Below are 17,379 nucleotides of genomic sequence, written 5' to 3'. Positions count from 1 at the left end.
TTGATGATATTATACTATATATTTCCTCTACTTTAGCACCATTTTTGCTTGCATCACAGAGTATGGCCAGAACAAATAAAATAAATACTGTATTCAGATGTGTCCATGCTCTCAGTATTACCTGTGATTTCATCTCATACAAGGTAGCATCCTCTGGTGTTAACTGAAGTGCTTCATCCCATTTGTGAACAGCCTCTCGGTACCTATAGGTTGCAAAAACAATAATACATTCTGACTAGATAGATGCAGAGATGTGAAGTGAAAAACGCTACATTTTCCATGGCAAATTTTCCTATCTGTCTATCTACCTATCTATCTCTTTGTCAACCGAAGCACACATTTGTCCACAATTGTCTGGGCTATTGTATTGTAACCAATCAAGTTAGATGGAATATGACTGTCTAGTTATTCTTCTAAGGAGATAAGCATTGACAAACCCTAGTTCTCTGAGGAACAGACTATCGAATGTATTACTAAGCTTGCTTCTATTTCACAAAATCTCTTGCTTCTCAGTCACTCAGGTACAAGTAATCAAGATAAAATGTGATAAGTTGTCTGTGCCCACAGACTGCCATCCATCCATTAGTGAGGTGGTGATGGTAGTGGAAATCAACTAGTTGTTCTGAATTAGTCTTCCCAATTAGAACCGGAACTGATAAGAAATACAGAGACTGACTGAATGAATCTGAAGGTACTACAGCTTGATCTCGGGAAAATAAAAGTAAACTATTGATATATCAGGTAGGCTATCTTTTGGTATGCTTCTTTAAAAAAGGTGTTTTTTTCATATGCTGCCATTCTTTGTTAAATATAAAAGAAGTATATGTTATTCTCTTTATATTATTACAAATATTGCAAAAAAAATAAATTCTACAGACAGCCTTGAATATGTTTGAATATATAATGTAAACTAAATATGGTAAATCCGATACCATTGCTTAGAACACTGGAAAAAATTATATTCGGGGGGGGGGGGGGGGACTCCCATCACTGGATGTATGAATGTTTAAAGACTGCTTTAAATTATTTTTGCTGTTTTGCCAAAGAACACAAATGGCTTTGAGTAAAATAATTTCCATGCTCACATCTCATAAATATTAAGTGACAGCCTCATCATCGAGTAAGATGAGAAGTTGGGAAGTCTAACTGGGATTTCCCATTACATTTCCCATTGCCATGTATGTATGTGAGAGCTGGACAATGAAGAAAGAGGATAAGAAGAGAATCAACTCATTTTAAAGATGTGGTGCTGGAGAATACCATGGAAGGCCAAAAAAATAAACAAATGGATTCTTGAAAAGATCAAGCCTGAAATCTCCCTTGAGGCCAAGATGATCAAACTGAGAATGTTGTATTTTGGTCGCATCATGAGAAGGCAAGACTCATTAGAAAAGACAATAATGCTAGGAAAAGTGGGGGGAAGTAGGAAGAAAGAAAGACTGTAGACCAGATGGATGGACTCAATCAGGTAGGGCATAGGTAGGACCTAAGCAGAACAATGAAGAACAGAGGGGCTTGGAGATGTCTCATCCACAGCATCACCATGAGTTAGGGTTGATTTGAGAGCAGTTAACAACAGCAAAATTCTGCCCATCCCTGTTCTAACTGATAAAGCAATGGCAAGATCTGGCTGGTTACATATTGAGGAGAAATAACAACTTTTGTTTAATTGTTCCTCAGCTTCTGAATCTCTGATAGCTTCAAGAAGTAATTCTAAACAAATTGTCGAGGATACTTAGGGAGGCCATAACCCGGCTGCGCCCGTGCTTGTAACAGTTTTTGCGGTTTGGCACGGTCATGGTCCGGTTCACTCTAAATCCTGGGTTTGGGCCCGGCCGGCAGCCATCGCACCTAAAGGGAACACTCGTCCCCTTGAGGCTGGCTGGCCAATAGCACAGCAGCTGGGGGGGAGCTGTTTCCAGCCCCACTCTGCCATTGGCCAGCCTCAAGGAGGAGGTGGACCCTTGGAAGAGGAGGAGAAGGAGGAGTGAGACTCTGGGCCAGCCAGGGGGAGGGAAAAGCGCCCTTTCTTAGTGCATGGCAAGGAGGAGGAGGAGGGGGAAACAGGAGGAGGAGGAGGTGGGTGCCCATTTTCAAAGGTTTCCCCCCCCCCCCCCCAAAGTGCACTTTCTGTGTACAGTAGAATCTCGGTGAAGAAGCATGGGACATCGGATTGGGGACAAAAGTCCCTCGCCTTGCCTCCTCCCTCCCTAGTTCCCTACTTACCTTCCCTGCTTGGGTCAGGCTTCTCCCTTTGGCTTGAGGAAAATGAAGCCGCCAAGGAGAGGCCTGGGGCTGTCCTCTGCAGCCGTCAAGTCCTCGCCTTCCCTGCTCCCTTCCCTTCAAAGGGCTCCAAAAAGAGCCCTTTGGAGGAAAGGGGAGGTCTGGGAAGAACAGGACCGGGCTAGTGCCCAGGTCTCTCCTCTCCTTTCCTGCCTCCCTTCCCTTCCCTTCAAAGAGCTCCAAAGAGCCCTTTGGAGGAAAGAGGAGGTCCAGGAAGAGGAGAGTGGCCTTGGATGACAGGCCTGGGCCAAGCACACAAGCCCCTCTGAGGAGCCTGCGTCCTCGGTCTAGGCTTGTCCTCCGCTGCCCAGGCTTCTCCTTTCTGGGGATTTCCTCTCCCCTGAAGGGGTTGGGGGGAAGGAAAGTGAAGCTGGGAGGGAGAGGCTTGGACCTGCTTTTAAAAAAAAAGTCCTACATTTGAAAATGTTGTCCTACATTTGTCCTGGTTTGGAGGTCCTGACTTATGGCAACCCTAAGGACATTATGCTCTTCAAAGAATGGCCACAGAAACATGCTCCTACAGTAGTGCCATACCACCAATAAAATTATGAAGGCATGTCCCACAGGTTTCTGCTGTACTACTGGATAAATAAATACTAATTCATAACACCATACTGATGTAAACTACACCTGTGGAATATTAAGCAAAACTACCAAAATGAAGAATATGTTTTCACTATCAGAAACAACAGACTTTAAGGTGGTTTTTCCATTTAGAAAAGTCATCTTTATTTTCCTAAAAGTACAACTCCGGCATTTTTTTAAAAACCAACTACTATCTTACAAGCATAAACTATGTTTAAGGATTATACATGTAATTGCGTAGTTAAATAAACACACCAAAAAAGCTCACAGGAAATGGGAGACAAAACATGCAGAATACTTAATGTTGGACGTGCTACTGAAAATATCTTGAGGACAAAAAAGGACAGCCATTAAATTGCGATGTTAAATTGTTGATAAAACCATGGCTTTTGCACTGTAATAAAAGTTAAGCTCCTTTAGGCCTTACACAGTCAGCAAAATGAATGCAAAAATGTAGGCTAGTCTCCATGCCAAACTGGACGACAACATATTTTTCCCTATGTAATATTTGAATAGAAACATTTACCAACTTATTAAAAAAAGAGACTACCAGTGGAAAATGCATCTGCATGCACTCTTTAAAAACAACAATTTCAGTAAATCTGTATCAGCTGCTTCCTCTGTACCCCAGGACCTGGATTTTTACCCCAGTATCTGGATTAAGAAAATTCATGGGGCTGTTATAAATTGACAGGTAGCTTGAAGGCTTTTAAGAAAGCCCAGCAGTAAACCATTATCCTCATCCTTATCCTCTTAACTTATATCCCAACTGGTTCCTAGAATTTACCGTAGATTCAAACTGGCCCACAAATTAAACAAAATGCAAAACAGCTAAAACGGAACATATCAAATGTCAGCTTCGGTCTGGAATTAGACTATCAGTAATATTAAAACAATTTTAAAAACATAATGAAAAAGAATTTTAAAAGCAATCAAAAGCAGTACAGTTTTTAAAAGCAGAAGAACCTTTCAAAAGCCCTTTCTTTACAAACATTCGGATCTCAAACATTAACAGTAAGTGCACTCATGTCTGGGTGTACAAGCTGAGGTTCTACTTAGCATCCATGCCTCATCTTGTACAGCAGCTGCTGCTTTTGGACCAATCAATTCCATGGCAACTGGCAAGAGTGCCATTTCCATCACCTGAAAATAGCCATCACCTAACAATTCTGTGTTCCCTGTTATGCTATCAGGTTTGTTACAGCTTAAATCTAACTACGCCCAGAGGTTAATATTCCATATCAAATATTACTAACATATTTGAAGCCTCAGAGCAGCTGGTGTTTCCAATGCTGCACAGTAGAAACTTGATTATGTATACATTTGCAAGTGACACACATCACACAGTAAACTTTTGAATTCTTTAACTTCCAAATATACTTATGACTAGAGGTTCCAGGTGCTATTTGGTCGGTCTTTCTTTCTTTCTTATCTAATGAACAGGCTGGGCAATGGTAAAGCTTTTCATTTGTTTCATGTTTAAGACAACACAATCTTCCGACAATCAGAAGACAATATTAGAGTATCCACCACATGTTCCTTATACTTTTTTTAAGGTATTGAAAACCTAACTTAGGGCCGAACCAGACCAGCAGTAAGTGCTGGCTTGAGGGCAGCAAGGGGGCGTGGCATTTATATGACGCACACCCTGATGCTACCCTCAAGCCAATATCACATCGCCCGCCCAGATGGCAGGCAGCATTGCAGCACTCCAGCGGCACAGCATTCAGACGCTGCACTCCACAGGAGCACAGAAGAGCTACTGCCGCAGCAGAAAGGGCAGTTTTTTTCTGCCCCAAAACAGAACAGCATTTTGCTGCTCCTTTTAGCATTTCAGGGTGATAAAACGGCTCCGAGCCCTGAGCCAAATTTACATCCCATGAAAACCACCTCTAATTATTCCTTACTTAAGAAAACCGTATGAAATCCATGGGGTTGCTGTAAGTTAACAGGTTACTTGAAGGTGTACAAGCACATGCATGCATACACACACAAATCACTTTGTGTGTGTGTGCGCCTCAGCTGATCTACTTCACCCATTTCTTGTGAAGATAAAAGAGAGAGGAGGAGAATTATGTATGCTGCCTTGACCTTACTGGAGAAAAGATGACATATAAATATAAACAACATATAAATAAAAAGCTGGTACATGGCAAGAAGCCCCACCACATCTGGCCCAAAACTTTTCATGTCTTCATGGGAAGAAGGCACACTGGACAAAATTTTATGGCATAACTGCAGCATCTAAAGGGGGCCTCAAAACTCTGGACTCATTTGTGGGAAAGCAGTATGAGGAAAGTATGGAACTGATTTTAATTGGCTTAACTCTTACATAAAAGGAGATGAAAATAACATTTCCTTATGAATAAGAACCAATTACCACTTCCACCAGCAAACTGGATTAGAAAATTAGATGTCCAAAAAGGTCTCCGATAGCTAGAATTTCATACACACACACACACACACACACACACACACCGACGACTAAGGTACCCATTGAAATTTATGGGTACATAGGACAGAGCCATTACTAAGTGATGAAAGAAGTCTCCCATGTAAGAAGTTCAAAAACACAAAAACGTGTGAAAGAACTACTATTCTCGCATCAATACAATTTGCCCATTACAGCAATGATTCATCTCATTCACATCTTCAATGAGTTTGAACAGAAAATTGAAAACATTCACCAAAACACTGCTGGCAGTGTGTAGTGCTGGTTACCATTCAACTGTTTTTACTATTTAACAGCCAAAGTAGACCTGATGTGAAAAGATTCAAATGCAGCATTGTGGAAGAAGTGAACACTGCTTTGTTGCTAATCTAGATGCTTTGTTGCTAATTTAGATTACTGCACACACAAAAACAAAAATGCATTTAACCATTTTTAAAAATCGCTGGTGATCCAATGGCCCATTTCCTGACACTCTATCAAATTATTCAGGTAAAGAGTTATGCTACAAAAAATTAAACTAAGGTAACTTATGCATTGTAAGCCTCTTAGGGAGTGCTAGGTTCACCATGAAGCGGTATAGAAATGTAAATGCTATTGCTATTGCTAACTCTAGTTTCTCTGGTTCTGTCTGTTGGCTGTATCAGAGTTAAGGCAGAGGGCAGGTGGGGAGGGTAAAAGTATATTAGTTACGGTATTTTCCGGCGTATAACACAACTGGCGTATAAGACGACCCCCAACGACCCCCAACTTTTCCAGTTAAAATATAGTTTGGGATATACTCGCCGTATAAGACTACCCCTCTTCCAATGCACACCAAATAAAAACTTGTTGTATACAAAGCCTGCTTGGATTGGTCAGCTCTCCCTGCCTGCCCAGCCTTCCCTGTCTCCAAGACTATCAGAGCAGTATTGCAAACACGGCTCTTTTTTTCATACCCCGGGCGTCCCAGACGCCTGCAGCTTGCTCCGCCCTTCAGTTACATATGCAACGACTGCAGATTCTCCAATCTGGCTTGGAAGTTTCAGCACCTGCCCTATAAGATGACACCCGGCGTATAAGACGACCCTCGACTTTTGAGAAGATTTTCCTGGGTTAAAAAGTTGTCTTATACGCCAGAAAATACAGTATTTGTAACTAGTTACGTATAAGATCTGTCTTTAACTATGGCTAAGGGAGAATGTGCATTCTGTCTGCAATGCTCACAACCATTCCCTACTGACCAAGCGAAACACACAAAGTAATTAGGCTATGATTGTACTTCTTGTAGGAACTTCTCTTACAGCTTTTATACTTTCATAACTATGGATCAATGTCAGGGCAATCATCATGGCTTCAAGAATGCTTGGGAATAAAACTAATTGCCTGTGGCCTTCTGTACTGGTAATAAAATCATTGTCTAAGCTTTCCCTTCAAGTCCCATGCCAAGAGAAAGGCGAGAGGTAAATAAAATGCTAAAAACACCACAATTTTACCATGAGAAGTGTTTCTCTCATAGCATAAACCATGCACTATGCCAAGTGGTACTGCTATATCAACTCAAATAGAGCTAGTGTAAGAATATTCTACAGCTACTTCTAGAACCTATATCAGCAAACATATTGGATAATAGTTTACAAGTGGGATTTGTTCTTGTTGCCAAATTTATGGCAACCCTAAGGCTTTTCTTGGCAAGTTTCTTCAGAGGGGGGATTGCCATTGCTATTCTCTGAGGCTTAGAGAGTGTAACTTGCCCAAGGTCACCAAATAGGTTTACATGGCCAAACTGGGATTCAAACCCTGGTCTCCAGAACCTAGTCCAAAGCCCTAACGACTACACCATGCTGGTTCCCATAAGTGGAATGTACCATTAATTATTTCAATGCAGGAGTAAGGGAGCCCCTGACCCATTTTTTGGCTGGGGATTCAATGACACCACTAATGTGGCTCCATCAGCCCTTACATGGACAGATCGTGTCTGCAGGAGAGGATCCAGTCCACTGCTCCAACTACTCCTCCGCCCTTTAGGGAACCTTCAGCTCCTATCAGGAGTCTTACTGTTAAGGTTTCTGGCCATGGCTTCGTCCCACAGCTTTGTTCACAAAACTACAGCACAACCTTCTCAACTTGGTGCGCTCTACATGTGCTGGGGCACAACTTCCATAATCTTCCTTTCTATAATCTTATTTCAAGACTTCCAAGACACTTCAATTTAAGACTTCAATAAGTTCCCAGTGAGAAAGAATTTCACATTTGTAGGCAAGTATTTGTGAGAGCATGATTACATGCCACGATGTATTATATCCAATGTGACACTCAGCATCAAGAAGTCTCTTTTTTTCCACTTAAAAATATGAGATAGACCATTTATCAACTATAAGAGAAAATGTATACATTTCAATATACCTAAAGTAAAATTGTATAATGGGTATTTTAATTTTTTTGTCATGTGCCTTTCTTGCTCTTATATCTACCTAAGGTAGCAAACCAAGAAACTTACATACTTTGGTGCTTCCTTGTGGCTCTAACACATTTGATTTCGCTCCTAGAAATTATTACTGTTTGAACATAAGATTGTAATTTCACTTGGCCCTCTGCTCTTAGTCAAATGTATGACATTCATCTGACAGAAATAGAAAAGAAAAATATATTTTAAAAACCCTCAAAAATAAGCACACAGTGGGACACTGCCAAATGAAATCAGAAGAAAAAGAACAGAAGCCAGAAAGCATTTTTGCTGAAGTAAAATATACACAGCATTAATCTCCCTTCTCTAAAGGAAGGTAGTAGATAAACTGAAAGATACCTCTGAAGACTCTATCGAAGATGTCTGAAGTTCACATGATTATAAGTATGTGGGTGATCTATTTAATCCAGGCCATCAGACATTTTAAAGCGATTAAAGTAATAGGCCACACGCACTGAGCTGAAGTCTGAACAAGATCTTAAGATGGAAGAGCACAATCTCTCGGCGGGGGGGGGGGGGTGATCCAGCAGGAGAATCACAAAGATAGACAGGGAGAAGGTGATCTCTCTCTATCACCCCTTCCTCCTGAGCGTCACCATACTTTCCAAAAATCTGGTTGCTGGTTTTGGGGACTCAGAGTAGGAAAAAAAGCACAGCAGACTGGAGGGGAAGAAAGTAACAACACAGACAACCTTCCTGTCTCTATATCAGCAGTCATGTTCCAAGATGATCTCGGGGACTCTGTTTGCTGGACAGATTAAAAATCTGATCCAACCCACTATCCTTGGACAAAATAGTTCAGACACTCAGAACATTGCATATTGGGCTAAATTTGTTAGGTACCAACCCAGTGAATGAATGGGGCTGGTTAAATCAAGACAAGTTCCATAGATTCATGAGTCCATTCCATTTGGAGCTAACCTTTGCTTTTAACCCATTATATTTTAGCAAAACAGACAGAAATAGATGGAATGTTATTTCATATCAAAACTGATGTTATGAATTTATATTCACACCGTGTATAAAGCAGTGGCATCATTAGGGTTGGCGTCACCAAGTGTAGTAACTCATGGTGTCATCCTCCCCATTGGCCTCCTGCCATACAAGACCATAAGGAATCCTTAGTAGTGTTTTTGCACTAGTAATTCATAAATCATAATTCCCATATATCACTGAATGTAATGGTAATCGTTGTGACATCATAACGACTAGCAAAATTAAAATTATCCCTTTAAATTACAATATCATATGCACAGTCTAAATGTATTTACATGCACATCGCTTCATGTGACTAAAGTTAAAATTTGGTAAGATGTGATGTTTTTAAATAAATGTTTGAAAGAATATTTTTTTAAAATATAATTAAAAAATAAAAATTTAAAAATTATATTTAAACAATGAGGCTTCTCCATTCTCCTGCACTGAGCCCCACTGACACCATCTCTCCAGTGTTTTAAAAGGATGCAGGCAAATGCCACAGCCCATTTCTGCCAAAAAGCAGATATTTGGGGAGCAGTGGTGTCACCCCTTCTTTAGGGTGTCACTTTGTGCATCCCAGACTACATCCTCTTAGTGACACCCCAAGCATAAAGTGTCACAACCTTTTCACAAGAACAAGACTATGAAAATATAAAGTATGCCTTCTAAAAACAATGAAACATGCACCAAAAACAGGTTTAACTATTATAGGTACCTAACATTATTATTATTATTATTATTATTATTATTATTATTAAACTTTATTTATATAGCGCTGTAAATTTACACAGCACTGTACATACAATTTTTTAATTAGACGGTTCCCTGCCCTCAGGCTTATAATCTAAGAAGACATGACACAAAAGGGGAAGGGAGTGGAGGATGGAGCCAGATGCCTTCTGGGAAGGGCTCAGTTCCTTTGGAGAGGCCTGGTGGGATTGGCCCACCCTCTCTCTCCCTCAGAAGCCATCCTTTGTTATTTTTATTTTGTATATTTTATCTGCTTTTAATGTTTTTATTTTTATGTCACCTCTCCACTGTAAATAGGTATACTCGATAGCACTCTTTCACCTTCAAAAAATGTTATGTTGATTACTAGGAAAAGGGAAATATTGCCTTCATCTCTTACCAGAGAGACTTTTACAAATTTGATGAAGAATCTAAGTACTGTAGGTAATATATGTGTATTTGCAAAAAAAGAGTTAAGACAAATATAATTTTTTAAAAAGAATAATAATTCTTGATGACAAACTGCTTAAGAAACTTATATCAACTGAGGTTGCAATTCTGTATCCATTTACCTGGGAATAAGCCCTATTGAATTCTGTGGGATTTATTTTAAAGCCAACACTTAAAACACTGCACTATAGAATCATAGAATCACAGAATTGTAGAGTTGGAAGAGACCGCAAGGGCCATCCAGTCCAACCCCCTGCCATGCAGGAACATCCAGCCTCTGCTTAAAGACCTCCAAGGAAGGAGACTCCGAGGGAGTTTGTTCCACTGTCAAACAGCCCTTACTGTCAGGAAGTTCCTCCTAATGTTGAGGTGGAATTTCTTTTTCTGCAGCTTGGATCCATTGTTCCTGGTCCTGTTCTCTGGAGCAGCAGAAAACAAGTATAGATGCTTATCTAGTCATGATGGCTATATGTTTCCTCTAGGTTTGGAAATACTGAATTATCAGTTGCTGGAAACAACAGCAAGAGAAGGTTATTGCTTTCATATCCAAAGGGATTAGGTTGATCACTATACAAAACAAAACAGGACACTTAACTACATAATGTTTTCTATCTGATCTACTGGGGGGTCTTTTTACATTCTTGACATTGAAATAATGTAAGTTCAAACTTTGGTAAACCTAAAGAACAGAGTTCACAATCTTGGAGGCCAGTAAAAATACATGGGCTTATCGTATGTATTGAGTAATGGCATAACTTTAAAAAACAGCCCACATGGTGCAGAGTTTGTGCGTTAGACTCTGGAAAACCAGGATTCAAATCCTGCTTAGTGATGGAAATCCAATGGATTGCCTTGGGTAAGTGGCACTCTCTCAGCCTCAGATGAACACAATGGCAAACCCTTTCTGGATATATCCTGCTTTAAAAAAAAACATGATAAATTCACCTTAGAACTGTCATAAATCAGAAGCAATTTGAAGTCACACAATAACAAACAACATTAAAATGAAGAACCATACAAGCAAAACTACAAGAATATAACTAAACCATAAAAGCATAACAACATGAAAATGGATAGGACTGGACACTATCTTGATATGTATACAACTGGGCTGGTGGAAGGAGAGTTCTCCACCCCATCCTCTTAATTACAAATGCCTACGTTTGTGTCCTACTCCATCCAAAATCAAAGGACTCTGCTGAATGGAGTATGCTATGGAAGCTACTACATGGGCCTAATTTTTGGTGTTGTTAATTGCAGACTACCTAGTACAAGGAGTTTATCCTTGGAAGAGATTTTTAAAGTGTGTCTCTTTCCATTAGACAATAAGGTTACAATAAATTGAGGCTGTCATACTTTGGACATATCATGAGAAGGCACAACTCATTGGAAAAAACAATAATGCTAGGAAAGGTGCAGGGAAGTAGAAAGAGAGGAAGCCTGCATGCTAGATGAATGGACTCTATTAAGGAGGTCATGCGTATTAATTAATTTGCAGGAACTAAGCAGAGTAGTGGAAGACGGGGAGTCTTGATATCTCATTCACAGGGTCGCCATGAGCTGAGATCTACTTGAGGGTGGCTAACAACAACAACAACAAATGACCTCCCCATCTGAAAGTCACCTGTACAGGTCAGCAAATAAACAAATGAAAAACCTGATCAAAGAACAGTGTGTGAAGTTCATTACTTCTAAACATGTCACAGTATCAGCTGTTAAGAGTATCCCAGCACATCTTTCCCAACTTCTTAAAGCTAAATCAAAGACAAGCTACCCTAGGAACCTTTTAAAATGATCTGGGCTTAGTATCGATCATATCATGGCTATTTTGCCTGGCATTTGTGGGTGTTCTTAGGTATACAATATAGTTAAGTGTTCTCTGACATATTGAAAACCAAGATGTACTCTTGGTTTCACTAGTAAAACAAACATCATCTCCTTTTAAAATCAAGACAGGGGAACAAATGAATAATGACTTGTGCTGAAATAATCAGTGTGTCTGTTTTAACAGATTCCCAAGAAATATCTAAACAGAGTTCTAGGCAACACTGGAGGCAATTTTTTCTTATTGGAGATGCTTATTTTTTAATGGGCCATTTAATTATATACATAGGTAAATAAGTGGCCTGCGGCTACATAACAGACTAAAAAAACACTTGGCACCACCACAAAGAGGGCGACAGGAAGTGGCACCACTAATTAAGTTGGCAAGACTTTCCCATGAATCACAATTATTGATTACAGTGATAATGAACTGTGAGTCTGAGAAATACAGCACTACTGGAGGCATTTCAGCTGAGATAACAACTATATCTTTTAACTTTGGTCACATTCATTTGTTGGCAGTTACAGATTTCTCCCAAAATAAGGGTACTCAGTTCACTTAACACTTTGGCCCTTATCACACGTGGGGGGTTTCCAGCTCAGAACCACAGTCACTCCTGTTCTAGCAATGCAAAAAGTGATCTTTTTTCGCACCAGATACAGAGTCGCTCCTGTCTAGAAATGTGAATTCACGTTAAAACGTGATGTTTTACCACACCCGATTGCCTTTCCGTTGCCCTTCTGAATCGAGGGGGAAGCAGAGACAGTTCAATTCCAAGCAAGTCACGTGATGCAGATTCAAGCAAAGCAGAGTGAGTGCATATTGTATTACCACACCAGGACATACCATGCTGATTCAACTTGATTCGAATTGAGACCCTTGTGCATGCTCAGTGGGGGTCTGAACACATTCTGAACCTTTGCTCTTCCGGGGTGAAGAAGGGATCCTGGTTCCACTTTCACATGAATGACAGCCTCATGTGAATGACTCCCTTCTATTTTCACATCCGTGGCAGCCCAATTCAAACAGGTCCTCCAGCCCCCATCCATTTCAGCCCCATCTATCCTGTCATTCTCCTCATCTATTTCAGCTATATCTACCTCTATTTTCCTGTTATTCTCCTCATCCATTTCAGCCACATCTATTTCTATCCTCCATGTCAGAGCCCCCATCCATTTATTATTATTAAGGAATTATTATTATTATTATTATTCACTGCAAAATAATCAGTGTAGAAGCTGCAGGTTTACTGGGAAGTAAATTCTTTGGATCTGAAGGAGACCCATTTTGGAGGATTGCAGAAATGATCCATTTTCCCTTATTCTCCATGCTCCCTAAAATACCACCTCCCTGAATCCAATCCACTCTCCTTCCCTTTGTAAGAGTTGCCTTCTCTTAGGTTTCATCTGCACTGGGAAATAATCCGGTTTGACTCCATTTTCACTGTCCTGGGTCAGTGCTATGGAATTCTGGGAACTGTAGTGTCGTGACACATTGAGCCTTGTCTGCCAGAGAGCTCTGGTGCCTCAACAAACTAATAAAAATAAATTATTATTATTATTATTATTAAACTTTTTAAAATTATAGTTATTATAATTATTCTCCATGCTCCCTAAAATACTACCTCCCTGAATCCAATCCACTCTCCTTCCCTTTGTAACAGTTGCCTCCGGTTTAACTCCACTTTCACTGTCCTGGCTCAGTGCTAAGGAATTCTGGGAGCTGGAGTTTGTTGCTTCCCCCAGCCTCCCATCTCTTCCCCCCCCCCCCCGCCTCCTGTTCATTCCCTCCATCCTTGTCATCTACCCTTCCAAAGCAATTGGGGCAAAGTTGCAGCACAGCATCATGGGAAATTTGCCTCTTTGGAGGTTTGAGGGGGGGTGTACCAGGAGGGAAGCGAAGTTGTATTCCACACCAGACCAATTCAGAGTGAAATCGAAGTGAGCTTGAATGCAAATTCTGTAAATTCGCTTTTGTACTGAATTCACCAAAATGAGGAGTCACTTTGGATTCACTGCAGAAGCGCCACGGAAGGAGCTCCCATAGAAATGAATCACATGTGATAACACATTCATGTTATGACGTGAATCTGCATCGTCGGACCCACAGTCACCCCGGATCTGAGCTGCGAAATCTCCAAAAAGCTCCATGTGATATACTGTGCTTTTTGATATCACAGTCAGGGGCTTTTAAAAGAAAATGAAAGGTGGAGATTAATCCTTCAATATATGCTTATGAGTCGAAACAGACATTCTACCTACTCAAGGAGGGGAAGTTGTATTGCTTTAATAAAGCAAAAAAATGCAAAAATGTGGATTTACTTGGGAGGCTTTGCTAACAATTTCCTGTTGTGGTCACTGGATAAATGATGCATTCCCCATATTTCCTGTTTCTGAACTGCCACTGGTTGCAGAACTGTCAGAGGCTAGAAGCCCCTCTTGGTATGGGAAAGCATGGAAGAAGCACTTCCACCCCATTAGCCCTCCGTTGCCCAAACTGGAGAAAGAAAGATCCTTCCCCACCTCCTTTTTCAGCTCCAGTGGCATTCAGCCACAATGTGGGAGAGCCCAAAGAATGCAATTTTTAATATGGCCTTCCTCTGTATATAAGTATCAATATCAGAGGTAATATTTCTTTGCACAGTGGTGGCTGGGAAACACAACCATGAAGGTGATTTTGCATGATGGAATTGCCTCTCCTTTGACCCCTAAAGGACACAGTTGAGCATTCTGAGTAAAAGACATTCTAAAAGTTTTTTTTTTAAAAAAATGAAATTGAAAATATAAGGATGGGATGTGGTCCGCTGATGTGTGGTTAACAGGGCATGTGTGGTACTTGGACCCAAGGTAGCTGACCAACCCTTCTGCTCCCTACTATATTTTACAATATAGATATTGTATTTTGGATCTTAAAAAGCATATGTACTTATAACTTAACTATGGCCCTCTGTTGAATTTTGTTTAGGATAGTACACTACCCCATCAGACCAGGGATCTAGTGACACAGATGATGAAGAAAACACAGTTTAAGAAGTACCCCAGAATATTCTCAAGTGTTGATCCAGACTCTTCTATAGTAAAGGAGTGCCATGGTTTTATCCTGTCTAACACAGTCCCAGAAACAGCAGAATGTAGGCTTATGACTAACATCTTCCATTTCTTTTTCATGTTTGGTTTGTAACACCTTGCCTGATGAAGTAGCCAGTGAAGCTTCGAAATCTTATAACATGTCTATTGTGCATTTTGGTTGGCCAATACAGGTATCACTATTTAGTGGATTTTTGTTTGAATTTGCCAAATGGCCAACACAGCTACCCCTGGATGGATACAGTCCCTCTCAGTCTCTCTCCAAAAATCCAGGATTTAACCTAGTCCGTTTCAGAACAACAAGCTGGTGGAGATATTCCAGAAGAAAAAGTTGAACATAAATCAGGGGCAGACACAAGCAGATCAGTCACAATAAGAGTTAAAGAATCCCAAGAATAGCAGATTGCAGAGCTCAAAAACAATGCCATTCTCAGAAGCTGAGCCCTAGAACTGAGCCAACTTTGAGCCTTTTATGACTGGGTGGCTTTATCATACCCAAAGCTCAGAAGCCTTATACTTTCCCCAGGCACAATTGTCATAAGATTGGGTTCTTTCTTCAGTGCAAAGTAATGACAAGAACAGTGTCCTAGGTGCAGGCACCACTTGAGCACAACCACAACAAGCCCTAGAACTGCGTAATTGTGTGCTCTGATTTCCAGACAGGTGTCTCCATGTGTACTTTTCAATTTGGGTTTGAGTCTCTAGTCTGGCAATCCATAGACACCAAAGTGCAACCCTCAACAGACCTCCTAATTATTAAAAGTTTCTTTAAAAAACTGAAAAGGCTCCCTAAGAGTAATGGGAAGTAACTTCACTGAGAGGGTGGTGTTGGTGGTTAGGCTAAGGGGGAGAGTTTTTTCAAAACCAGAAATGCCTCTCTTGGACCTAAAACCAGCCAGGAAAGGGAAGAAACCGGTGAAGCTGCCCTCCTCATTAACCCAAAAGGCAGAGGGAGAGGTGACAAAACACTAACTTTATTATTATTAACCTTTATTTATGAAGCGCTGTAAATTTACACAGCGCTGTATAATTAATTAATTAATTCTGGGGGCATGTGTTGGCCTCCTAGTCTAGCAGAAGGTGAGTATAGCCGCTAGACCTGGTCAAGTTGTCACCATGTCTAAGACCTGATCATTTAATTTAGCCTTGTATCTTATCATAAGCCTGGGAGGCACAGACAATCAGGAATTACATGCAGGGAAGTGAGTGGACCAGCAAAGGAGGGATGGGGAACATTATTACCCGGGGACAGGATAGGGATGGGATCCCTCCCCTGTCCTTATTCGTCTTTGACTGCGATCCTGCAAAAGACTTTCACTATTGTCCAATCATTGAAGCAGCATTGCATTAATGCAAACTCCCATTAATGCAAAATCCCGGACAATGCTGCTTCAATTATGGGACAAATGCAACATCATCACACTTTCTGGATGAAATAATGTCCAGATAAGCACAACGTCATATGAAAATCTTCTCACGATCACACCATGGGAACGGGAAAAGGATGGGACAAGGATGTTTTGTCCCCCATCTGATAATCTCCAATGCTGTTGGATAAGTGGTGGACACCCAGCAGGCAAATAACTTTATGAATTTATTTGCAAGGCTGCTCTAATTCTAGAATTCTTGCTGAGAAGGCTTGACAACTAAATTGATTTATGCCTCTTGTGTTTATATTAAACTAAGGGCATGCTCCCACTTTTCTAATGTCCTGTTCTGCAAGGTTGGTTCATTTTTGTTTCATTCTGCAATGTAGAGCAATGCAAGGTTTAACACCTATATAAAAGTTGGTTGAAAAGTAGTACTTGTTTTATTTTTCTGGATTTTCCGGATTCTGAATGGAGATCACAGGCAGAGATGTCACACTCTTTCCATCTCATTTGTACATGTTTATTAAATTGGTTCCCAGAAAGTGTCCCCCAACTCCCACAGTATTTCTTTACTATGGTAACTGGTAGCACTGCAAATGCATTTCCTTTCCTCTTTCAAGCAATTATCCTATTTGAGTTTTTTATTACCCTGCAGGGAACACTGCTTTGGAGACCTCCCTTATGAGCTCATCACTCTTTCTCCTTAGAATGACAGAAACTGGAAGTAATCATGACCTACTCAGTTACAGCTGATTTCCATAACTACTAAGTGTGAAATTTCCCAAATGAGAATCCTCATTAATTCATCCAGTACTGCTTTGAAATATCTTTGGTGACAAGGTCTACCATCATCCAGTTGTTTAAACCATCCCACAGACTTCAAGGCGTCCACAGGACACAAACTGTCAGTGTACAATAGCCATTCTCCAAATTTGTCTTCAGAAATAGTGTAATGGCTCCAGCGATCACAGCCCCTGAGGTCAAGCAGTCTCCCTGTTGTTTAGACAAGAGTTTCACTTAAGGTCTTCCAGACTGCTTTTTCACCTTTTTTAAAAAAAGCTAATACTATCCCACTTTTACACATCACAAACTTTCTCAAAACGTGGACATCTGTTGCATTCAGTACAAGGAGGGTTGCTGGTCAAGAACCGCAATACTGTAGTTGGTCAAATTTCATG

General features: G+C 40.6%; 1 protein-coding gene across 2 annotated transcripts in view; it reads right to left on the bottom strand.

The window, feature by feature from the left end:
- Positions 1-17,379, bottom strand: part of TTC33 (tetratricopeptide repeat domain 33) — a 47,486-nt gene that overhangs the window by 13,564 nt on the left and 16,543 nt on the right. For both annotated transcript variants that reach the window (XM_089496221.1, XM_089496217.1), the window contains exon 3: positions 122-203. In XM_089496221.1, coding sequence (XP_089352347.1) covers positions 122-203 — 82 coding nt within the window. The remainder of the gene's footprint in view (positions 1-121; positions 204-17,379) is intronic.

The sequence above is a fragment of the Sceloporus occidentalis genome, unplaced genomic scaffold, assembly GCF_023333645.1.
Source record: "Sceloporus occidentalis isolate IW3139 unplaced genomic scaffold, rSceOcc1.0.p SCAF_1, whole genome shotgun sequence".
Taxonomy (NCBI): Eukaryota; Metazoa; Chordata; class Lepidosauria; order Squamata; family Phrynosomatidae; genus Sceloporus; species Sceloporus occidentalis.
Note: the sequence above shows the minus strand (reverse complement) of the source record. Positions and strands in the feature narration are given on the sequence as shown.